Raw genomic sequence first — 24,042 nt, 5'->3', positions numbered from 1 at the left:
TGAGTGTTCTGTCTGTAGTCTGTGCACCGTGTGCCGCCCTTGAATGTTCTGTCTGTAGTCTGTGCACCATGTGCCGCCCTGAGTGTTCTGTCTGTCTGTAGTCTGTGCACCGTGTGCCACCCTTGCAGAAGTGTTGTCAGAGGTCAGAAGAAGGTGTAGGATCCCTGGAAACTAGAGTCATAGATGGCTTGTGAGCTGTCATGTGTGAGCAGGAATGCAAACTTGAGTCCTTGACAAGAAGAGCCAATGCTCCTAATCTGAGTTATCTCTGCAGCCTCCCAGGTTGTATTCAATGGTCATCTATATTAAAAACTTTTTATTTTTAAAAAATTACTGCTCCAAAGCCACAGAGAAACCCTGTCTCAAAAAACCAAAAAAAAAAAAAAAAAAATTACTTTATTGGGGCTAGGTGGTGGTGGTACATGCCTTTAATCCCAGTACTAAAGAAGCAGAGCAGGCAGATGAGTTTGAGGCCAGACTGGTCTAAAGAGTAAATTCTAGGAAGGCTAGGGATACACAATGAAACATTGTTTCAGAAACCAAAAGAAGGTTATTTTTATTTATTTGGTGGTTGTGACTTACCCACTGTGTGCTAGGAACTGAACCCAAGTCCTCTGGAAGGGCAGCCAGTGGACTCCTAACTGCTGAGCCATCTCTCCAGCCCCTAAAATTACTTTCCTGTAGTTTATACTTGTGAGCCTCAAAGACTGTCATGAATTTGAGGCCAGCTTGGATTATGCTGTAAGATACTGCTTCAACCTGGAGCCTCTCAAAATCATCCCATCACTACTTCTACATGGATACATTTCACACTTAACAATCTTAAAATGTAGTGTCCTACCTCCATCTTTTGTTTAATTTTTTGAGACAGAGTCTTTCTGTGTAGCTCTGATTGTCCTAGAACTCAATATGTAAACTAGGCTGACCTTGAACTCACAGAGATCCATCTATCTCCGCCTCTTAATTACTAGGAAGAAAGGTGTGTACCACCACACTTGACTCCAATTCCATTTTAAGATGAATTTCTTGACTCTTTTTTTTTTTTTGTTCCATGGCCTCTCCTCTCCATCCTCCATCTGGCAGTGCTAGGGACTGAACCCAGGTTTGTCATGCACACCAGGGAAGTACTCTCCCTCTGAAGCATATTCCCGTGGCTCTCAGATTATCTCTTCAAGATTTTCCTAACACCCCATAGGGTGCAATTCACCTGGACCTGCAGACTTGAACACACTGAAGATGCAAGCCACCCTTCCTTCACCACACCTACAATAAACTTCAACTTTCTTTTCTGTTTATTTGTTTTTTGAGACAGGGTTTCTCTGTGTATCTCTGGTTGTCCTGGAACTCACTCTGTAGACCAGACTGGCCTCAAACTCAAGAGAGATCTGCCTGCCGCTGTCTCCCTGCGTGCTGGGATTAAGATTTGCACCACCATTGCCTGGCTAGCTTCAACTTTCCTTTTTCTAGAGCGTATTTTTTCTAGCTTGAGCAACATTGCCCTTCACAGCGACTGATGGGAGCCAAAACTGTTTCCATTTTCTGCTGTCCCAAGGATATCATCTCCTTGCTAGCTGACTAATCCACTGCCAAGAAATGGGATGAATCTGTTTTTCATTGACAGTTCTATACGTTTATACAATGACGCTAGCTGTTCTCACCCCATTCCTGTCTCATTTCCCCACTGAAATCATTCATCCCCTAAAGACCCTACTTCTTTAAATCTACGTTTTACTCATGTTCTGAACAATGTTAAAACATTAGAGCCACTTTCAGTGCCTGTTGCCATTTGGATAAAAATGTCCAGCACTTGCTTGTTTGAACACCCAGCCCCCTGGTGCTGTTTCAGGCTGCTGTGCAACATTAGGAAGATGGAGTCTTGAACCTTACAGTCTGGTTCTGGCTTCTGTCCTTTCTGCTTCCTAGCATCCAGAGATGTGAATAAGTAGCTGTCACAGAACCAACTGCTGCCGCGTGTTCTCCACCATGAGCCACTGAAGTCCTTCAAATCAGGAGCCACAAATCCTTCCTCCTTTAGTTCTCGTCAGGTATTTGTGATGACAAAAAACATAAATCGTACCCCTCCTTAAAAAACAATCTTCTCACTAATTCTTTAGAGCTATATTTTAGAGACAGGATCTCATGTAGCCCAGGTTTGCCTCAAACTCGTTATGAAACTAAGGCTGACTTTGAACTCTTTATTTCCTGCCCCCATTTCTAAGTATTGGGATTACATAACATTCCTGGCTTTTTTTTATATAAAGTGCCTTTTGCGAGCCTTAAACTATTCTAAACTCTATCTCTCACTCCTAACCTGGAGTAATAGAAATCTGCCCCCTCCTTTTGTATGCCGCCCCCGAACAGGGTTTCTCTGTGGAGCTCTGGCTGTCCTAGAACTTGCTAGACCAGACTGACCTTGAACTCAGAGATCCACTTGCCTCTGCCTCCCGGTGCTGGGATTAAATCTATGTGCCACCACCGCCCAGCTTGTATGCCACTTTTAAAATCTGAGTTTATAAGGCTGTTCCAGGTGTAGATGCCCTGACGTAGCTGACTGCCCGTCGTGAAAGCTCACTCGTGCCTGTCAGGAGACACTGCAGGGAACTAGCAGAGTCCACAGAACTGTTACTAGAGTCCGGATTCCAAGACCATCTCATGAATGAAACTCTCTTATAGTCCTGCCTAAGCTTTCAGGGACCAACACAAAATCCCAATAAAAGTCAAGTTATAAAAAAGGCAATATTAGAAATACATGCAGGCTATTACAGGAGCATTGTTTTAAAGCGGAGAGGGATAAAGAAAACAATGTTCAGCTGGGCAGTGGTGGTGCCGACCTTTAATTCCAGCACTCAGGAGGCAGAGGCAGGTGGATCTCTATGAGTTTGAGGCCAGCCTGGTCTAAAAAGCTAGTTCCAGGACAACTAGGGCTATGACACAGAACAACCTTGCCTCTAAAAACCAAAAAAAGAAAAACAAACTAACAAAAAAAACCCAATGTTTGTTTTGTTTTACCTCATCAAGATCTTTTGTCTCTCTTCCCAGTTCATCATCATCTTCATCAGAATCAAGCTCTGGTCCAATATAATTCCCAAATTCATCATACAAGTCAGTATCCATGATGCTAAAATTCAAGAAGAGAACAGTCAGTATCTGGCAAGTCCTGAAAGCCTGCACCACAGCCTGCTCCTTTACATCCATCCTTCAGGAGTTAACTCATGACTGACCAATCTACTGAAGAATCTCCCCAGAGTCCAGTACTTTCTACACTTCTCTGCCTTATTCATTTTATCTATTTGCACACACCCCATTTATGTTGATTTTATTCTCCCAAGACTCCCATCAGGTGATGGCACAAACTTTTACAGAAAGTTGTTTAGGGAACAAGCCAGGGTCACTTCTGCCTCAGAACCACTGGACTTGTCATTCCCATCATCTCGGGCTACTTATACCTTGTCAACACATTTAACTCAGTTTCTCCTTTAATATCACCTATCTGTCACTCTAAAAATTCCCCCATACACACTTGCCAAGCACTCCCCCCCATACTAATTTGGTGCTTAGGATCAAATCCTGGGCCTCACACTAAACACTCCACCACTGAGTTATATCCCCAGCCAAGCAAACAAAGCCTTTGCTTGACTAGTACTTGGGGAACGGGAGTGTATATTTGTCACTGATAAATGCTAATAATAAATCGAAGGAAAAAACATACAAAAACAATGTATGGCACAAAACAGACCCTCAATAGGCCCTCAACAAGTTTTTCGGGGTTTTTTTGGGGGGTGGGGTGAATTAATAACATGTTTAGTTAAGAAGAGCTAGTCTCTAAATACTAAACCTGCATTTCACCGCTACAACGCAGATCCTCAAAGGAATGCTCAATCTTTTCTGCGTTAGCTTTTTGAACCAGACTCAATGCTTAGCCTAGGCTGGCCTGCGACAGTCTTCCTGCCTCGGTCGCCAGAGCGGGAGAAACAGGCATTAGCCATCACAGCCAGCTCGGATGCCGAATATTTCGAAGCTTGGCGGTGACGGAAGCACCAATGGAAGTGGGAGTGGCAGGGGTCTGAGACGTTAGAGCCCCACCTCTCTCCACCCAGGGACGGGATTTAAACCATGCAGGGTATCGAGGAAACGGTGTGTGTGTGGGGGGGGGGGGGCTTTCATTCCCTTTCTCACTCCAGGCTTCACTCTGTCCCTGTGTAAAGCGAAAGGGATAAATACTATATAAATCGCCTTCTCCCAAGCTCATGTTCTCTCGTGTCCCAGCCTTCCCGAGTCAGCTCACCCGCCTCCTGCTCAGCAGAGCACTCCCGGTCCACCGCCTGAGCCCGCGCTTCCGCTGCACGCCGCGACAACGCCGGCGTCAGGCTCCAGGAAGGACCCCGAGCGCGTCGCCGGACCGCTTCGCCTGAGCGGACAGCCCTTTGCCTGAAAAACGGCTTAGAGGAATGTTAGCCTCTGAAACAGAAACGGGAAAGACCGACTTGTTGGTCTTCAAAACAAAGCGTGAGTTGCTCCCAAGAAAAACAAGGCCGGGAGGATTCACGAATCTGACCAGGCGCCTTGGGACACCCTGAAGGGGAGGGCCTTCGGGCGGGCCACGTGGGCAGACTAGTGGAGCCGTTGCTAGGCGACAACCGCTGTTGGGCGGGCGACACACGGGTGTTCGAACAGATCGCGGATTTTACCCCAAAGCAAGGGGTTCAAGATCGGGGCTGCTGGGTGAGGGTCTAGGGACAGGAAAGGGGACTGTTCTGGTTATTCTATGATGGGGAAGCTTAGACCTCGTCAGGGAGGTGGGCGGGTGGTGGGAGTCTAAGCTGCTCCCGAGGCAGAGCCTGGAGGAAAGATCATGAACGCAGATGTTTTGGAGAGAACAACCTGCACTACATAGCGAGACAACCCTCCCCCCCCCAAAAAAAAAATGATTGGACAGGATCTGAGACACTTGAGTCCAATTGCTGACTTGCTAACACAGCCCACTTAGCATTCCGCTTCCCCTCGCTGGGGTCGGCGTGGGTGGTGGTGGAGCTTGCGGACCAGCTCATTTCCTGAGCTAGAGGTAATCATGAGTGAACTACGCTATCTAGCTCCAGTTCACCAGAATTCTGAGGTGGAGAGAGGTCTCACAAGTGAATGTCAGAGCTCAGACTGGAACGCGTAGATTCTGGTGAAATCAGCCCGTGAGACTCACACCGGGAGGCTGCAGAACTGCAGTGGTAGGACTGCAGTTGATGCCCACTTACCACGCAACCTGTGCCTGCAGCCCTCCGTTGATCAGGGACTTGGGGCTGTAGATCATTGAGCTTCTTTTCCCCCTGGGGATGGAAGCCACTGAGCTTTTTCCCTTCTGCCTCTTTCCCTTGACTCCCTGCGTAGTCATTGATTTTCCTTTAGGTGAAAATATTTTTTTCCTCCATTAAAAATATTTAGTGAAGTGTGAAATTCTGTCCTTGAGCTCAAGAATCCTGGTTTCTCTCTCTCTCTCTCTCTCTCTCTCTCTCTCTCTCTCTCTCTCTCTCTCTGTGGTGTGTTGTGCTCCATTGTCCATTGTGGCAACAACCTGCCATAGAGAAATCCTATGTGAAAGAATAAAGGTTCAAAAATCTAAATGCTTCCTCAACTGAAACATCCAATTGTTTTGTGGTAGTGCTGGACATCAAACCCAAGGTCTTGTGTTCGCCAGGCAGACTTCTACCGCTGTGCTAGCCCTTAGCATCTAACATAGTGTTAGAAGCAGAGAACAAAATTGAGACTTCAAACTGGAAGCTTTCTGTTCTGTTTTCTGTGAGGAGTCTTGAATACGTCTTCATCATGCAATTCCATTTGATCTCTAAAGGAGGGAACTAGATTTTTGTAGCACTCCAGGGTACATACTGGGTTGCTTTGGGTTGTCTCACGTTCTGGCAAAGAATCTCAAGGCATCACCTTTACCCTGATGCTGAACCTCTGCTGATATGCTTTCTTCTTGTCTTCCCAGGCCTGAGCCATGGAAAAGAATGATGTGATCAACTTCAAGGCTTTGGAGAGAGAGCTGCAGGCTGCACTTGCTGCCGACGAGAAGTACCAAAGGGAGAACGCTGCCAAGTTACGGGCGGTTGAACAAAGAGTGCCTTCTTACGAGGAGTTCAGGTTGGTGTGCAGCTTAATAATAATCGGGCCCCCTCGGGCATGGTGGGCTACGGAAGTTAAAAGCAAGCAGTCTAGATTCAGATCATTCTGAGCTCCCGTCCCGCCCCCACCCTCTACTACTGGCCGATCTTGCCCAAGCTCCTTAACCAGCTGAGACTCGGTTGCGTCTGTAACAGAGAAATGGCTGCTACAGTTGTTTGAGTTATCGCGTGTAAGCACAGCATGTCGCCCGTTTGAAGTGCTTGGGTGCTGTTAGCTAACTGTGCCACCGTTGCTGCTGTGACCCCAGCCCAGTAGCTGCTCCACATTCAGGGAAACGAAGTGTCAATCTCTATCTTTGACCCAGAGGTATTGTCCTTGCATCACACCTGAAACCTCTGGACCAGAAGGACAAGATAAGGGGGAAAGGACTTGTGCCCTGGAACTGTCACACTACTAGGGAAAGGACTTTTGAGGATGTGGCCACTGAAATACCCCAGGTAGGTGCGGGCCAACCTCTTCAGCCCAGCAGGATTTCTCCATGCTAAAGCTATGGCCCTGTCTTCTTACAACACACACCACTTCCGTATGTCTCCCGGAAGCCAACAGAAACAGGCTTTCCCCCTCTAATCCTAGAATAGCAATCAGATGGCAGGACTGGGATGAGCTGGGCTCGGCAGTCCTGCAGCAGTCCTTCTGAGACAGGTGGGAAATGGTTTAACAACCCTGCGGCAGTATCCGAGGGGGACCCAGCCTGACAGACCCTTGACACTTACTTTGAATTCCTTCTTCTCTGTCAGAGATTGACAGTAAACTCCCCCCCCCCCCCCCCCCGCCTCCTTTTCTCCAGCAAGCTCTGACTTACTCTAAAAGGCCAAGAGCTATGTTTCCTTTCTCAGGAGGAAACCCCAGTACAAAGGAGACCGTCAAATCATAGCCTGGATCCCTTGGGCCCTCCTCCCTCCTCCTTCCCCAGCTCTTTTCCTCCTCCCTCCCCAGCTCCCTCGTCTGAAAATGAGGCCGCAGAGGCCAGCCTTCCCAGAGCTCAGGGAACAGTTGCAGCACCAAGATGAAAACTCATAACCCCCCCTCCCCATCACAGCTGCAGAGTGGCAAGCTGAGCTCCAGACTTGTTTCCCTTTGTAATGCAGGAGACATCACCCTTCCAGCCTGTGACCTCTGCAGAGTTTTACCGTGATTGGCGTCGGCACCTAAGAGGTGGACCAGAGCGCTACCAAGCCCTGCTTCAGCTTGGGGGTCCCAAGCTGAGCCACCTCTTCCAGATGGATGTAGGCTTTGGACTTCTTGGGGAGCTGCTGGTGGCACTGGCTGAGCATGTGAGGCTAAGTGACCGGGCGGCAGTACTAGAGATCCTGCACAGCTTGGCTAACACAGGGCGGTTCACCCTGAACCTGAGCCTGCTGAGCCAGGCAGAGCGCGAGAGCTGCCAGAACTTGTTTCAGAAGTTACAGGCCATGGGCACTCCCAGACCCATGCAGGAGGGGCTCAGCTTGGAGGAGCCATCTGCTGGACTGCAGGGAGAGGAGGGGCTCCTACAGGAGCTGCGAGGGCTGTACGGGCTCCACTGATGGAACTGCCTGCCCTCAGCATTCCCCAGTGGTCTCAGAAAGCATTTTTTTTTTAATTAAAAAAAAAGACTTGTTTTATTTTATGTGTGTGAGTGTTTTGCCTACATGTATGTATGTCCACCAGGTGTGTACCCAGTGGGGTATTGGGCCAGAGAAGGTATTGGAGCCTCTAGAAGTATAGTTACAGATGGTTGTAAGTTACAGATTGTTGGAAGCTCCCATTTGAGTGCTGGAATCGATCGAACCAACCCCATTCCTCTGGAAGAGCAACCGGTTCTCTTAACCACTGAGCCATCCCGCCAGCCCCTTTGGAACACATTTTGTGGTGGTTATCTTGGGTTTTCTGCAGAGATATTGAAAGAACTATCGTGAGAAAGCCACACCTACTTCCTTTTCAAGTAGTGGGCTTGCCCACTTCTCCAACTAGTAATTTTATCTATGTGGCTCCCCGGGATAGCAAAGGGCCCTACTGGTTTAGAGTGTTTTGCTCCCTACCTTATGAGTTGGCCACGTCCCTAGCCTTGAGAAGTGGGTGTGTTTGCAACTAAATTCTGGCCACACAAAACTCCCTCCTAGAGGGAAAAAATTAAGCAAACTCACTGACCTCTGATAAAAGATAAAACACTGATCATAACTCTTAACCAGAATATTTATAACCCAAAGCCAGTGAATGAACAGCCAATCAATAATAAGCAAAGGCTCCTTCGTTTGAGATGCAGAATTTTCCCTTAGAGGCCTAGTTCTTTCTCAGGTTGAGCCTGGGAAATCCCCAGTCCATTGGCTCAGGTCTGGCCAGCATCCCAGATGACCAGAGGGTTTCTGTCCTATCTCTCAGATTGCTGAAGGGATATTCTCCAGGGCAGGCGGGGCCAAGGGTGCTTAGAGCTCATTCTAGTTTCCCTTAGCCCATTCTTAGGTGAGTGCCAGTGTTCTAGAAAGATGAGAGAGTGTTAGGTTCTAGAATGACTCCCCCACCCCCACCAGATCAGTCCTGTGCATTAGAACAGCACCTTGTACATCAGCTGGGAATAAATTGTTTTGCATTGGCTCTCTCCCCTGCACTTTCTGGCTTCTTGTACTGGTTGTTTGAACCTTTCTTTATGTAGCGGCCTCCTCTCAGCAGTGATTTCTAAAAAGCCACAGGTCTTTGGTGCCCTGGGATTTGCCCTGGCCCCTCAAGACCCTCCTTCCTACAAGCATGAGGCTGGCCCACACCACTGTGCTCTTGTGTACCTGGGTCAGTCTTCAGGCCTTTGAAATCGTGGAGAAGGAGAACATCTTTCAGAGGACGCCCTGCCCGGCTTTCTTGATGTTTGATAACGCTGCCTATCTGGCTGACATGAGCTTTGAGCTTCCCTGCCACTGCAAACCTGAGGATGTTTCGACCGTGGTCTGGTATTACCAAAAGCACCTGGGGAGCAGCCACACTGTTGTGCTTACTGACTTCGACGGGCGGTTGCTCACAGAGGCAGCTCATGTTCGAGCAGGCAGCAGCATGCTGGTCCGCTTCAGCATCCGCATGTTCAGCCTGTTGGTTTTCCGGGCTCAGTCAGAGGACTCAGGCCTATATTTTTGTGGCACCCGCAAGGGGGACTATTTTTATGCCTATGATGTGGACATCCAAAGTCATGAGGGAATGGTAGCCACGTTCAAGGACAAGGGCCAGGAGCCATTGCCAGATGAATACTACGGAAGCCTCCATGTCTTCACTACCTTCTGGGAGTGGACACCCTGTGACCGCTGTGGGGTGCATGGGGAACAGTGGCGCCTTGGACTCTGCTACCTGCAGAACCCTGGTCTCTCCCCTCGGTACCTGAAGACACTGCCCGACGTTGTGTCCTGTGGCTCTCGGGCTGTGCCAAGGAAACTGCGCGTCAAGACCAGGTACCACACACCTGAGCTGCTGATCAAGAGCTGCCTAGTGTCCTGTGAGAAGAGGACTCAGGTCCAGAAGGGTGTGCTAACAATCTACAACTACGTGTCCAAACTGGGCAGCCGGCCCTGGTTGCCTCAGGTGCCCATTCAATTCCATCAGCAGAGGTTAGGCCATGGCCTCATCATCTCCTGTCCCGGGGCCAGGCCAGAGCATGCTGTGGCCTGGGACAAAGACCATCAGCCCCTCTACCGCACACAGTACCTAAAAGGTGTCAACAGATCCATGAGAGTGTTCATCGACCATGGCAACCATCTCCACATCCGCTTCACCCAGCTGAGCGACCGGGGCATCTATTACTGCTGGCGGCAAGGGTTGAGGATCGCTGGCTTCCGGTTGGGAGTAACATCTCGCAGACGCTACCCAGCCTCGCTCTCAGACCCTGAGACTCGCACTGCTGTGGAACTCACCCTGGTAGCCTACCTGCTCATCACGGCCATCTTTGTCACCATTCACATTTGTCGTTGCTGTTGCTACTCATTTTGCCATTGTCCCAACTTCTCAACCCATACCCTTCTCCAGCTGTGAAAACTAGTTGTGTTTTAATATGTTTGTTAAATGATACCAGATGCTTCTGGATGGGCACCTTGGGCTGGGACACGTGACAAGGTGAAGTACATACAAGTCTATTATTTACAACTTACCCCCCAGTTTCATGGGAGGCGCCCGAGTCTAATCTAGAAAGTGGAGAAGCCTGAGGGAGGTCAGAGGTCAGAGACTGGAGTCAGAAGGGAAGTGGACAGGTACATGTGTCTTCTCACATCACACTCAGGTTGCACGAGGAAGTGAACCGATACCCATCAGGTCACCCATCAGTGTCATTGACATTGGAAGTGGTTTGCCTTTAAGGACTACTGCTGGGCTCTGGTTGAACTGGATGGGGTGGGATGGAGGAAAAGGAAGAAAAGTGGAGGGAGCAGTTGTGTCTTCCTCTGCTTCCAGTTGTTCTGGGAAGAGCAGAGCAGCAGGCATGAAAAAGATGAAGGTAAAGACAAGGGACCAGAAATGGGTGAAGAAAGTGGAGCTCCAACACAGGATTTTCTTGAATGGTGGCACCCAGGCTAGGGATTGGGCATAAGAAGAGGTTCTGGGGCAAAGGTCATGGCACCAGGGCTCCATAGGAGGCAGATTTGACAGGCGGCAGCAGCAGTAGAAGTTCAGGATCTCAGTGCTATCTGTGGTGATGAGCAAGTTGATTGGTCTTCACCCCACCTTCTGAACAAATCAGACCCACTCTGTGGAAGGCTGTGACACGTGTCTTTATTTCTTCTTAGTGAGCAAAGGTGACGGCGCTGTTCTGAAGGTTAGTAGAGGTGGCAAGGAGTGGGAAGAGAGGAGACAATATCCTGGCAGGAGGAAGGGGCCCCACTCTCCTTTTTCGACCTTAAAGGGGAGGAAAGGGCAGTGGAGCAGACACTTTCAGCCCCATTTCTGGGCACAGTTTCCCATCACCTGCCCACCAGCCAGCCCGGGAGAGGGTGATCTGGTGTGGAAGGGCAGTCTGACGTCACTTGCCTCCAGGCGGCTTGAATATGAGCCAGTCCAGTAGGCTCATGCCTTAGTTTCTCAAATTGTCAAATAGGATGATGCCTAAAATATAGGTAGTATTACATATACGCATAAGAAAGGACACGGACCCCTGCCTTGGAGAACAACAGCTTGTAATTATGGGATGGAGAACCTCAAAAGGGTGGTTGTGGTTTCGTCAGGGTTGAGAAGCAGCAGTCACGGGGCAGAGAACTGAGCGGGTAGGGACTAGGCAGCCAGGAACAGACCTTCACTACTGAGGTACAGCTGTACCCTCCCCAACGGACAGAAGTCCCTCCCTCCTGTCTCTCTGTCTTCAGGAGAATGAGCCACTTCCCACTCCAATGTCCGAATCATCTCCGCCCGTGCCGCTGGCCCTCCTCCAGCCTGAGTAGGGGAGCCTTCCAGGGCTTGAGCTCTCTGCACCCACATTTAGGGGCCAGGCACCCCACCTATACTCCCTCCCAGTACTACTTGCCTCTCCACTTATGCTATAGACACCCCCCCCCAAGTGCTGAGAACCAAGTCTCCGTATGCTCACAGGCTGCTGATCTGCATGGCAACCCAGTGGGGTTGAGACATGAGTCACCATTCTGGAGGACCTTCGGGACTGCCTTAGTGGCCATTCGGGGTAGCAGGTCTGCCCTACCCACCCCTCGATCAGTCAGGGCTTTTCCAGAAGCATAGGTCTCTGACTAGAGCTACTTTGCCTTGGGACCTCCCCTTTCTGTCAGACTTTCTGTCTCCCTCCAGCAGCCTGTGAAAACTCAAAGTCCAGTTCCCAGAGCCTTCTAGCTCTAGCAACAGTTTCCATAACAACAAGGATGAAGGAAATGATTCGTTAAGACTCCCTGCTCTGCCCAACTTTCCTCTTTCCTTCCAATTCTAACCCAGCTGCTGGCCCTTTCCCTCCTGACTGCCCCTTTGGGGTGAGTAGCCTGTTAGTTGGAGGCGCAGGGTATGTGCCATCTGTCAGGCTGAGTAAGGACTGAGTCTTGGGCAGCAGACAGGCATGAGAACAAAGGGAAGGGGAATGCCGACATGGACGGGAAGAGGACTGTCTGAGGAAAAGCTTTGGGCCCTTCATGCTGTGTGGCAGGAGCCAGCAGGTGGGCACCCCTCACACCACATCCTTGTGTTCCTGCTTGGACTCCTTGATGACCTGCAGGGGACAGGGAAGGTGCACAGTGCACAATTAGGGACTGACACAGCTTCTGGAACCATGTGCTAGGCTGTGCATCCCGACGCAAGTCCCCAACTGTCCTAGATCTGTCTTCCCTTGACTGTCATTGTAATTACATCATGCTGAGGTCCAGTTGGGGTGTGAAATGCCACTTATAAAGCATTGAATGCCATGCCTGACACTATGGCATAAGAGTAGTTATTTCTACCGCCACGGCCACCCCATGCATGCTGTACCTATCTCTTAGTCCCATTCCTCTTGGGAAAATTCCTTTGAGTAAAATTTGAAGGCCTTTTCTTTCCCTAACTGTCCCAGTCAGAGCTGGACCCTCAGGTAGCCTTGGTACATGGGTTGTCCTTAACCCACCACCTGAGGAAGGGCTGGGAAAGGAGAATTACATTCAAGGTCAGTCCCTTCTTCCAGAGCTCCACTGGGAGTCCCCGGTACTTAGCTAAGGACTTTCTGTGAGCTAGAACTCCTGGGGCCAACCAGAACCTTTCCTCACCTCGCCATCACGCATCTCCACTGTCTTTACCACGATGTTCCTCTTGAGGTGTCCCTCTGATACGGACTTGGTATCCAAGCTGGTTTCTGCAGGTGTGAGGAGAGGAAGCCTCCGTGGGCTCTTGGGATACTAAGCATCCTGTCCTGTGCCCAACTTCCCCATCATGTGCCCAGGGTCATGACTACAGGGCTATCTAACTAGGCAGAGAGAGCCTTGACTTATCCAAAGTGACTGGAGTCTCCCAGCTGCTCCCCAGTGCGGGCACTTCCTGCTGCTGCCCCCCCCCAGTGTGGGCACGTCCCACTGCTGCCCCCCAGTGTGGGCACTTCCTGCTGCCACCCCCCCTCCCCAGTGTGGACACATCCTGCTGCACCCTCCTCCCCAGTGCGGGCACGTCCCTCTGCTGCCCCCCCCATGCGGGCACATCCCGCTGCTGTCCTGTAGCCCACTTGGCCTTCTGTTCTGGTACCTGGCTTCCTGACGACCAAGGGCTGCGCCAAGAAAGAAACCTCAGTCTCCTCTATTACAAAAAGGGTTCACGGTGCCTAGTCTCCTAGGAAATTGGGGGGGGCAACTAATGTGTGTTAATGTATTGCACAAATAAGTGATTTATGTGTGTGGGACCCGTCCCCATTCCTACCTTTTTCTGTCACTTGTCTGGACTCCAGTGACCTTTGACTGTCTAACATTTGGCACTCTTACCTCTACCTGGTCAGCATAATTAACTTTCTATTGCTGAACTACATCCTGAAATATGTATGGCCAATATTCCCAAATGGAATTTTCCCCTCTAACCAAGAATCATTTAAGGGCCACATACCAGTAAAAAGCAATTTGGTCAGCTCCCCTTAGAGAGAAAAATGTAACATGTCACACTCACTAATATTTAAAATGAAGAGCTGGGAACATAAAACTTTATTCACTACAAGAGCAGCAGTCTAGAGGGAACTAGTCCTCTGGGCTGAATCAGCGTGAGTGAAGCAACAGAGCCTTGGGGACACATGAATCAAACACAGAGCCTGCCCAGAGGCTCTGCGAGACCCAAGGGGACCACCTAGCGACAGAGAAGAGGCGAGGCAGAGGCTGGCATTTGCTCAGAGGCTTCAGAGCCTCTCATTTAGCTCCCAGGGACAAGCCCCCTTTATCATGGGCTAGCTCTGTCCGTATAACCTAATTACACAGAACCAGGATCTGGACTGGGGACCGAAGCTTCTGGGAAAAGGTACCAGTCCTTTGAGGAGGCCTGGGAGCAAGAGGCCGAGAGGACTGGGGAAATAGGCTTGGGAAGGCTTACTCCCTGTCAAGCTGGGGAAAGCGCACGACTGGAAAGCAGGTATCTATCTAACCGAGAGCTGGCGGGGCTCCATTTACAATCTGGTGAGCCTGTATTGGGATAACTTGTATTGTGAGCCTTTTGAGATGTCTTGTGACTTTGTGGCCTTCCCCTTCTTTGGTGCCTTTGCCCCCTGTAGTGACAAGCAGTTCAAAAACAAAACAAAACAGAAAACATTCAGAAGGGCAGAGCTTGTTCAAGGCCAGCAGACCTGGCATCAGTGGAGACATCACCGGTTCTGCAGGGGCACAGCTAGGGGATGGGGGCCCAGGGCAGAGTGAGACAGGAACAGCTATGAGCCCTAGGATTCTGTGCACTGTCTAGGATCTAAGTGGTGGAGGGTCATAAGGGCTCCCAAGGAGAACCCAGATCCCTTTGTCCCCAGTTCCCAAGAGCTGTCCACAGGCCTGGGGGAGGAGGTGGGAATTCAATACCCTTTCCCACAAGGCCCCACTATACTGACCTCGGATCTGCAGGTTGGAGAAAGTTTGTACAGGGATAGTGATGCTGAAAAACAGAGGAGGAATAGGGATGATGAGGTCACCCTGAGACATCCCCAGGTCCTGGTCCCGGGACAGCATGAAACTCTCAAGGTCCTTTGCCAGGCCAGTCTGACTCCATTCCCGACATCCCCTAACTCTCTCCTCCCTCCCTCCTTCCCTTCCTCTCTCTCCTCTCTGCCCCCAGCTCTTTCAGACAAGATCTCTCTATACAGCTTTGGTTGGCCTAGAATTCAATATATAGACCAGAGTGACCTCAAACTCATAGTCATCTGCCTGCTTCTTCCTCTCAAGTACTGGGATGAAGGCCATGAGCTACCATGCCTATACATACAGGAGTGCAGAAGTGGGTGTTGGGTCTCCTGGAACTGGAGTGTTACCACAGGACATTGCAAGTATCAAACGGCTGCCGGGAACCTGACCCCTAACTACAGAGTAACCTCTCCAGCCTCCATCACCTAACTTTCAACCCAGAAGCCAATACTCTCCTGGAGCTGAAAAAGTCTGCAGGGAGCTTGTGCGTTATCTGCCCGTAGAATACCTCCAGGAAGGAGAATGGAGGCTTGGAAAATGGGAGGAACAAAAAAAAAATGGTCACAATAGCTCCAAGGATGCAGAACAAACCCATCAGGCCTTGGGAAGTGCCATCTTTGTGGCCAGTCTTGGGGGTCAGCCGCTTAGTTTGGAGAATAACTCAAGTCCTCAGCCCTGGTACTTAATATTGGTTGAATACGTATCTATTCTTCAGACATTTCTTGAATAGCTATTGTGTGTTAGGCTGGACTCTGGGGGTGGGAAGGGACACAAAACTGGAGTACTGAAGGGAACAAGAGGAATTGCAACTCCAGAGAGACAACAGTTCCCTTAGGGCTGTGATGAGCTCACCGGTTTTCCTCGCCCTCCAACAATTTCCTATAGGTGGCAATCTCGATGTCCAGGGCTAGCTTGACATTGAGTAGATCCTGGTACTCCTGTAGGTGGTGGGCCATCTCCTCCTTGAGGCTTTGACCCTCCTCCTCCAGCCGGGTGATCGCCTCCTGGTAACTCACTGACTCTCGTGCGTGGCGCTCCTCCTGTTCACGCATTTGCCTCTCCAGGGACTCATTCTGCCGGATAGAGCCCACTGATCCAAGAGTCTGGCGATTCTAAGAGGCTTCGAGGCTCTGCCCTGGCTCCCTATGCCGCTTCCAACTTTTCAGATATCACCCTCCCTCCCAACCCCCGACCCCAGACCCCTTCCAGCAACATCTTGGGTGGCGCTGCCCACATCCGACCAGCGGTGCCTGCCCGCTCTCACCGTGCCACGTAAAGACTCCAGGTCGCAGGTCAAGGCCTGCAGTTGGCGACGATAGTCATTAGCCTCGTGCTTAGCCTGGCGGAGCAACTCTGCGTTGCGGGAAGCTGCGTCTGTGAGATCCGCAAACTAAACCGAGAGAGGACCTGAAGTTGAAGGGAGGACTGGAGTCTCCCAATGGCACAGTGCACAGACCAGGGAACTGCCTAGGATGGGGGATACACATGGTCTCTGGAATATCAGAAAAGTGGGGTCGACCTCAGGAGTCGCGCCCCGACCCCACCCCGGGAGCATCTGTAACTGAAGGATTTATCAGGCCTTCATCTTGCTCAGGCTGTCACTGGCTTAGGCAGTTCACACCGGGCTTGGTGCCCTGGGTCAGTGGCATCTCCAGTCTGCTCTTTGTGTCTCAGGCCTCCCGACAAAGCCTGTTCTCTGCCCGAGATGCCCTTCCCTCTTCTCTTGAGTCTCTAGGCTGCCTGTCTAGCACAAGACCCAACCCCTCACCTTCCCTGTTTCCCACAGTCTGTATGAACTCTGACAGCACCAAATGTTTCTGCGGCTCAGGAGTACCCGGCACACAGTAAATGTTCAGGAGCACAGGACACAGACTGGCAGAGGTGCCAAAAAGGCAGCGTTTCAAATGAGATGGGTTAGAATGGGCAGCTTTATCCCTGTATCACTCAGGAGCTGTGTGACATTGCAAGCTAGTCAACCTTTTAATCTTGCTGGTTAAAAGCAGTTGTCATAATAACAATTAGTAGTTTGGGAAGTAGTGGTGCCTTGTGGTCCTGGGCAAGGCATCTCACTTCTCTCAGAAAGGCTGGTCACCTATATGGGTGCTTTTCCAAGCTTCCTTTCCTTATTCTTCAGTATGGATCAGGAAGGGCTGCCTGGAAGAGGCAGGTTGGCCCACAGGTACCTTGGACCGATACCACTCCTCAGCCTCTTGCATGTTACTGGTGGCCACTGCCTCGTATTGAGTTCGAATCTCTCTCAGGGCTGCTGTGAGGTCTGGCTTGGCCACATCCATCTCCACGTGGACCTGCTGTTGGGCCAGCTGCTCCCGGAGCTCTCGAACTTCCTAGTAGGGTAGAAGAAGGGTATGGAGGGTATGGAGGCTCTAATCTCAGGTCCAGGCTACCACTGGGTGCTCTCCTAGCATCACACTCCTGCCTGCCCAACTATGGCACCGGCTCAGGGAAACAGGGCAGTCTTTACTGGAAGAAGCATATGACCTAACCTAACAGGCATGCGCCAGGCTCGCTGGCACACACCTTTAACCCCAGCATGTGGGAGGCTGGAGCAGGCAGATCTCTATGGGTTTTGAGGCCAGATTTGTCTACATAGCATGTTCTAGGCCAGTTAAGGGTACACAGTGAGACCCTGTCAAAAAGTGAAAATAAAAACCCCAATGTTTATGGCACGGAAGTCTGAGGGCGTCTTCCTCCCAGAGCCGCAGAGCCAGGACCCAGGCATGAATATTGAATATGTCTTGCATCCAGGCCCTGAGGTCAGAGAACAGAGGTGTGTGTGTGTGTGTGTGTGTGTGTGTGTGTGTGTGTGTGTGTGTGTGTTTGAGACAAGGTCTCATGTAGACCAGTCTGGTCTCAACTTTTCTGTGTAGCTGAAATTAGCCTGAAACACTTTGAGCCTCTTACCTCTACCTCCCAGGTTCTGAGAAGTGTGCCATCATGTCCTCAGCGGGATTTTCATGAGGGTCCCATCTTACTGGAGACAGGTGGGGGAGAGGGTGGAACCAGAGAGGCTGTGTGACTTTGGGGTGTTTGTTAAAAAAAACTTCTCTGGGTTTCAATGCCCTCCTCGTTGTGGAAGGGGGGACCACAAGAAGGGCTCACAAAGCTGATGAGGAGAAACCAAAGACCTGGCCTTGTGCTTCTCAGACCATGGTGGTGGGGGAGGAATGCGTGCATTTTCCAGGGGCAGTAGACACTGGAAAGCATCTCCCTTAGCCTCTCGTCTCCACTCTTTCTCTTGCACGTTCTTACTTCCTGACAGTTGGTGTCTCTGTTTCTCTGATTATTTCTCTCTCTTTCTCTTACTTACAGTTACCTGCTGGGCCTCCCTCCTTTCACCTAGCCTCACCTCCTCATGGATCTTCCTCAAGAACTGGATCTCCTCCTCCAGTGACTCAATCTTCCTCTCCAGATCCACACGGGCCATGGTAGCTTCATCTGCCTCCTGGGATGGGAAGAGGACCTTTTTGACCCCAGAGTCTACCTCACAACAACCTCCAGTTTTGTCTTCCCTGTCCTTGTGGGGCTCTGGGAAGCAGGCAATTGCTGTGGAGGTTAAGTTCAGGGATTGTGTCTGGGTGGACCGCCATTAACCTCCCTGTTGTCCGTCTGTCCAACCTCTCCCCCCTCGCTGCCCATCCCTCCCATCTCTCTGACCTGTCTATAAGCAGTCAGGTTATTCTCAGCCTCCAGCCTCAGGTTGGTTTCATCTTGGAACCTAGGATAGGGGACACAGATTTAGGGTTTCCTGAGGACTCTCGGATCCATGCCCCAACCTCTCTGGAAGTGACTGTCATAAAACACTCTCACAGGACCCCACAGAGTGGCAGGAGAAGTAAACGACAGAGGGTTCCAAGACAGAGGCCTTGGCTGAGAGAGTGAGCAGCAGATAAGGGCTTCTGCTTTAACTCATTACTGAGGCGCCTTATCAGAGTCGGTGCAGCTGCTCCCGCTCTCACAGACGCGCCCACCACCATGTGCTCTCTGTGCAGACACCGCTGCACCTCCTGCACCAGAGGGGCCCACGAATGTCCACCATTCAAAGCACCACGCCCCACAGTTCGACCCCTGGTCACCATCTTTTAGGACAGATCGTATCATGACCTCTACTTCACAGCTATGACCATCAGAATGACTTGAGTGAGGTCAAAAGCTGGTGACAGACTGCCATCTGGGATCTGCACCCAGGCCAGCCTGCTCTTTCTTGCATTTCCTATATTTCAGAGACCAGAGCCTCCTTGTGGGCACAGATCTCCACGCTGACCATTCCCAGTGACAAATGAATGCAAGGGCAGAACACCTGCTGGCTGGTGGCCAGTGCCATCGCTACCCACACAGCCTTCCTCAGTGTGGAGGGGCCCCAGAGTGCCCAGCTCCCTGGCAGCAGACCTTTGGGAATCAGATCCCTGAAGGTTTGGTCTTGTCCTGGCTATTTCCATCATATTAGGGAGCAAAGACAGCTCTCCCTTTCCAGGCATGGGGAAATACATACAGCAGCTGAGAGACCTTGCCCTTGACAGAATCAGTACCCTTCCTTAGAGGCACCTTTCTCGGGTCAGTCTCACTGCTCAACTAGCCGCTTCCCCTGTCCCCCTCCTCACTTCTGCCTCAGGGTGCTGAGGTCCTGTGCCAAATTGTCCCTCTCCACCTCCAACCGGGTACTGTTGGCAGTAAGCTGGTCCAGCCGCAGCCGCAGCTCCCGCAGCTCTGCCTGGTAGACGTCGGCCAGTTTGGTGGGCTCCTTGGCGCGAAGCTGGTTCAGCTCAGCTGCCAGCGCTTTGTTCTGCTGTTCCAGGAAGCGGACCTTCTCGATGTAGCTAGCAAAGCGGTCATTGAGCTCCATCATCTCCGCGCGCTCACTGGCCCGAGTCTCCTTGAAGCCAGCATTGAGAGCACCTGCCAGGGAGAAGTCCACCCTGGCAGGGAGTGGGGGAGGCATTCGAGCTAGAGAGAAGCGCGGGATGGTACCCAGGTGGCGGCTGGGACCCAGACCCCTGACCACCGTCTCGGTGGAGGCATAAGAGCGACGTGCAGAGGTGATGCGTCTTCGCTCCATCCTTCCCTGCATCTGCTGGCACCTGGGATGTCAGGGTTTTATGGAGGAATGGGCTGGACTGGCTCTGCCCTGACTTCCCGGCAGCAGCACCCCACTGAATAGCCTGAAGGGGTGGAGCTGGGCCCTAGCCCAGCTTCGGGGCGAGCTCCTCTCACCCTACCGAGGTCTTTGTATCAGATTCAAGGCTTCCCTGGGCATACCAGTTTGGCTTCACCAGTGATGAAGAAAACCCCCTTTCTGGTTAGAGGGGTCAAGAGAGGGCTAGAGTGGCTGAGGAAACAGCTTAGTCCATAAATTGCTTGCCTGTCAAGCATGAAGTTCCAAGTTCTAGCCACAAAACGAGCACAAAAAGCCAGGTTTGACAATGCATACTTGTAACTCCAGTGTCAGGGAATGAAAATCAGGAGAATCCTTGAGTCTCACTGACTAATTGGTGAGTTCCAGATCCCAGGGAGAAATGCTATCGCAAAAAAATACCTCAGGTTGATATCTGGTCTCAGCACATATATGTACACACATGAACATCTATGCAGTGAACGAACACTTGGTGTGTGAGTACGCATGCACGTCCACACAACACACACACACATACACACACACACACACACACAGAGAGAGAGAGAGAGAGAGAGAGAGAGAGAGAGAGAGAGAGAATAAACAAGCTGGGATGGTGAGCTGCCTCCAGCTCTTAGAGCCTACAAGCCAGGGCTACCCTCACTCTGCACTTCTCCATGGGCCTGTGAGATGCTAGGAACTTGAAGAACCCATGCCCCGCCTCCAGGACCAGCCTATAATACTATAGTTTCCTGCTGACTCCCATTCCCAACAGATGTCCAGAGTCCTCTCCCCAGAACCCGCCATCATGTCTTCTCATGCCTGACTTGGGGCCCTCCCTGTGACCCCAGGGTCGCCTTGGGCCTCTAGCAGTGTGTCAAGGGGGCATGACAGAGGAATGTGTGAGGATCCTAATAGGGTAAGACAGTAGGCATCCTTCCTGAGCCCCTCTTTGGCTTCCTGATCCAGCTTCCCTTTACTCCTCCCGGAGCCTGGCCCCTGACAGCTCCACAGAGCAGCCCTCAGTGAGTTGGGTGTACATGCTAGGGTCTTTATTTCTGTAACACCCTGTTTCCCTTGCCACCGCCTCATTATTCTCCCAGGAGATTTATCTTCTTCAAGTTCCCACACTTCAGGCCTCTGGGGGATATGTAGGTCTGGGAAATCAGAATTCACCATCATCAGTGGTGAGGATGAGGCTGTTGCCACGAGACTTCAGGTCTATCTATCCTCCTCTTCACTCTGGTCCCTCCCAGGCTCCTTAGCCATCTGTGCCCTTGGGCTTCTGGAAAACAGACAGCTCAGCTCCCCCCACCCCTGCCTTCCTCTGTCCATGCCTGAGCTTCTGATCTCGACTCCAGGGCACTTGCTGAATAGAGCCTTGTTCTCTGCCGCCAGTGAGGGAGCCATACGGCGAGGGCAGCCCCACAGGGGCTGGGCTGCTTTTATCCCAAGATGCCAGAATGTCAGCCCCGGGTGCTGTACAAGCTCCCAGCTCAATGGGTTTCTCGGAAAGCATCGAAGGGGGCCTGGAGTACAGCGGGAAGCAGGCTGTGTGCCCACCCTTGACCATTGTGTCTATGCCAAGGTGAGTCATTCAGTGGGCACAAGGAGGAGGTCCTGGGGCAGGGGGTTGACCAGCTCAGCACTGCCAGGTCTCCAGCTTACACACAATGCCTGATTGCTTGCCCCTCCCACTGCTCGAGCCAGTTCAGACCCCTAAACTCCTGGCCTAGCAACATCCCTTATTCCATATCAGGGACATGGTATTCAGTTATTGCATGGTATTTGAGCATGCAACGGGCACTGAGGTTCCCCTAGCAAGTCCCAGCATGGGAAGGAAGGAGCCCCTCAGGATCTAGCCATACCTCCCTGCCCCCATCTTGGGCAATGGCATAGTAAGGTAATTTTTTAAAAAAGATTTATTTATTTATTATACATACAATGTTCTGTCTGTATGCTTGCTGTCCAGAAAGGGCACCAGATCTCATTGCAGATGGCTGTGAGCCACCATGTGGTTGCTGGGAATTGAACTCAGGACCGCTGGAAGAACAGTCAGTGCTCTTAACCTCTGAGCCATCTCTCCAGCCCTGTAAGGTAGATCTTGAGAGAAGTTCCCAGCGCCCTTTAGGCAGGATCTCATTGTGTCCCCTGGAACTCACTATTTGGATCAAGCTGGTCTGGAACTCACAGCAATCCAATTGCCCCTTCGGGATAAAAGGCTTGTGTGACCACTTCCTGCCCCAGGGACTTATTGATCCTCTCATAAGCTGGGAACGTTAAAGAACAGGGAACTTAGAGGAAGAGCCTTACTAGAGGGCAACCTTTAACTTAGGACACACCTCACAGGGTGGGAGTGGCCTACCTTTCTAGGTGAAAGCGAAGTGATTCTGGAAGGAAAAGATCAAGGGCAGGAGAGGTGTGTCACCAAAACTGGAGAATTCTCCTGGTCCAAATGAGTTTGTTTCAGGGCAGCCAAGGACCCCCCCCCCCAGCCTCTGTCCCTCAGCCCCCTCCCTAGACCCCTGATGCAGGCTCAAGTTCCATTCTAACTGCACTGGGCTTTTGGATCCTTGCTACGCTCTCTCAAGGGATATTTGTGTATAGAGACAAAAGAAAGACATTCTTGGTTGCACTTGATGTACAAACTTTATTAGTGTTTTTTTATACATTCACTGTAGAGAAATCAGAAAGTACACATAAGCAATATAAATATTTAATTAGCCATAATTTTGCCACATGCAGACAAACACTGTCAGACTTTTCTACACATATAAATACATTTTTTTTCAAAACAGGCCCATACTGCACCAATTATTTTACAATTTGCTTTTCCTTCAGCAATATGTTGTAAGCATCTTTCCGAATCTATAAACTTTTACCTGCGTCATCACTTAACAGCTGCGTCGTTTCCACTTTATGCCCCCGTGTGACTAAGCCCTGTCGCTGGGCAGCTCTCTAGCCAAGTTCCCAGCCCACTTCTTACCATATTCATGCATATCTGCCCCAGACAGGCACTTAGTAGGAAAACAGGCAGGCCCTCTGCCCTCCCAGTTGCTACAGGGATTCCCATCCTCCTTGTCTGACTCATGCCTCATCCTGAAAAGGCTTACTCCTTTTCAACTTTCCCAAGCAGAAGTCTCCAACAACAAAAGCCTCAGGCCAAACTCCAGGGACTTTTAGACTCCACAGCAGGGTGCTGCCAACCATGGAGACAGATGCTAGGAAACCTCACTACAGAGTCTACAGCCAAATTGAGCCCTGCTTCACGGCTGTTCCTCTGCCTGTATTAAAATCTGACAGATCTTTTGCGCACAGGGAAAAGCCTCAGTGCCTCCCGGGACAATGCCACTTCTGGTCTCAACCCATCTACCAGTGCCTGGTGTTTCCCACTGATGCCAGTCTCTGGTCTCAACCAATCTACACAGTGCCTGGTGTTTCCCACTGATGCCAGTCTCTATTCCAAGTGGCTTTGCCACCTGAGTGTCACCCGCTCCTGCCGGGTGTAAGCACAGCACAGCGGTGAGATAAAGACTGGCTGACCCTATCCCGTGATGCTGCTGGAAAGAAGGGAATTGAGCCCCAGGGCCACTAGATGGCAGAGCTCAGCTGCCCAGGTCCAAAAAGTGGAAGGAAATAGGGTTTCCTAGAGGTTGGTGGTTTCTCTAGAGTCCACCTTTGTTTACATTGTTTTGTTTTGTTTTCTTTTAGAAATTGCCATGAAGGTGTCCTCTTGAGAAGAAAGCAACACAGCTTCTCAGGGGCTGTGACGTCTTGGATGACCCAGGAACCATCACTGAGGCTCCATCTCCAGATCTGTGAACCGAGGACTCACCTTCTGAGAACGGTGTGAGAATGAAGTGAGAGACAGCCGCAGCAGGCACCGTGGACAAACATAGCATCCATCTCCTGTCTCCCGTGTGCTCCACTCACCCGTGCCAGTGCTTCTGTGGTGGCTTGGTCAGCAGGGGCAGGAACCTGAGAAAGGGCTGCCAAGTCCTACTGCGTCTACTGGGAGTATGTGAGTATGTGAGCCATTTCTAAGGGAGGTCACATGGCCATGTGGATAGGACCAAGGAACAGCAGTGAGTAAAGAGAATGGGGGTCAATGTCATTATCTCCTGGACTTTTAGCTGTTGGTGGCTTCAGGTCCTACAAGGTGACATAATTAGGTTTTTTGTTTTGGTTTTTTTTTTTTTT

General features: G+C 50.9%; 4 protein-coding genes across 7 annotated transcripts in view; 2 read left to right on the top strand and 2 right to left on the bottom strand.

Moving 5' to 3' along the window:
* The window catches only part of Eftud2 (elongation factor Tu GTP binding domain containing 2), a 43,350-nt gene extending 39,011 nt beyond the window's left edge, over window positions 1–4,339 (bottom strand). For both annotated transcript variants that reach the window (XM_005369093.3, XM_013354451.2), the window contains exons 1-2: window positions 4,286–4,339; window positions 3,010–3,118 (exon numbers count right to left, since the gene is read on the bottom strand). In XM_005369093.3, the coding sequence (XP_005369150.1) occupies window positions 3,010–3,114 (105 nt within the window). In that variant the 5' untranslated portion in view covers window positions 3,115–3,118; window positions 4,286–4,339. The remainder of the gene's footprint in view (window positions 1–3,009; window positions 3,119–4,285) is intronic.
* A 300-nt stretch (window positions 4,340–4,639) lies between these two features.
* Ccdc103 (coiled-coil domain containing 103) lies at window positions 4,640–7,822 on the top strand. 2 transcript variants are annotated; one of them, XM_005369092.3, is made up of 4 exons: window positions 4,640–4,722; window positions 5,981–6,132; window positions 6,479–6,611; window positions 7,263–7,821. In XM_005369092.3, the coding sequence occupies exons 2-4, from the start codon at window positions 5,990–5,992 to the stop codon at window positions 7,698–7,700; spliced, it is 714 nt and encodes a 237-aa protein (XP_005369149.1). In that variant the 5' UTR covers window positions 4,640–4,722; window positions 5,981–5,989; the 3' UTR covers window positions 7,701–7,821. The 2 variants fall into 2 exon arrangements, with proteins under 2 accessions (XP_005369149.1, XP_026632844.1); XM_026777043.1 differs by lacking the exon at window positions 4,640–4,722 and adding an exon at window positions 5,019–5,062 and having other exon boundaries at window positions 7,263–7,822.
* Window positions 7,823–8,898: 1,076 nt separating this feature from the next.
* Window positions 8,899–10,161, top strand: Fam187a (family with sequence similarity 187 member A). Its single transcript, XM_005369091.3, has one exon. It carries the CDS (start codon window positions 8,899–8,901, stop codon window positions 10,159–10,161), a length of 1,263 nt encoding a protein of 420 aa, XP_005369148.1.
* Window positions 10,162–10,876: 715 nt separating this feature from the next.
* On the bottom strand, window positions 10,877–19,810 carry Gfap (glial fibrillary acidic protein). Of its 2 annotated transcripts, XM_026777021.1 has the most exons (10): window positions 19,334–19,810; window positions 18,390–18,450; window positions 18,082–18,177; window positions 16,898–17,059; window positions 15,979–16,104; window positions 15,567–15,787; window positions 14,645–14,688; window positions 14,195–14,314; window positions 12,849–12,934; window positions 10,877–12,322 (listed from the first exon to the last, which is right to left on the bottom strand). In XM_026777021.1, the coding sequence occupies exons 1-10, from the start codon at window positions 19,798–19,800 to the stop codon at window positions 12,281–12,283; spliced, it is 1,425 nt and encodes a 474-aa protein (XP_026632822.1). In that variant the 5' UTR covers window positions 19,801–19,810; the 3' UTR covers window positions 10,877–12,280. The 2 variants fall into 2 exon arrangements, with proteins under 2 accessions (XP_026632822.1, XP_005369146.1); XM_005369089.3 differs by lacking the exon at window positions 14,195–14,314 and having other exon boundaries at window positions 19,334–19,809.
* Window positions 19,811–24,042: the final 4,232 nt, after the last annotated feature.

This window comes from Microtus ochrogaster, unplaced genomic scaffold, assembly GCF_000317375.1.
Source record: "Microtus ochrogaster isolate Prairie Vole_2 unplaced genomic scaffold, MicOch1.0 UNK44, whole genome shotgun sequence".
NCBI classification, from domain to species: domain Eukaryota; kingdom Metazoa; phylum Chordata; class Mammalia; order Rodentia; family Cricetidae; genus Microtus; species Microtus ochrogaster.
The sequence above is the reverse complement of the archived record's forward strand: the minus strand, read 5'-3'. Positions and strand labels throughout refer to the sequence as shown.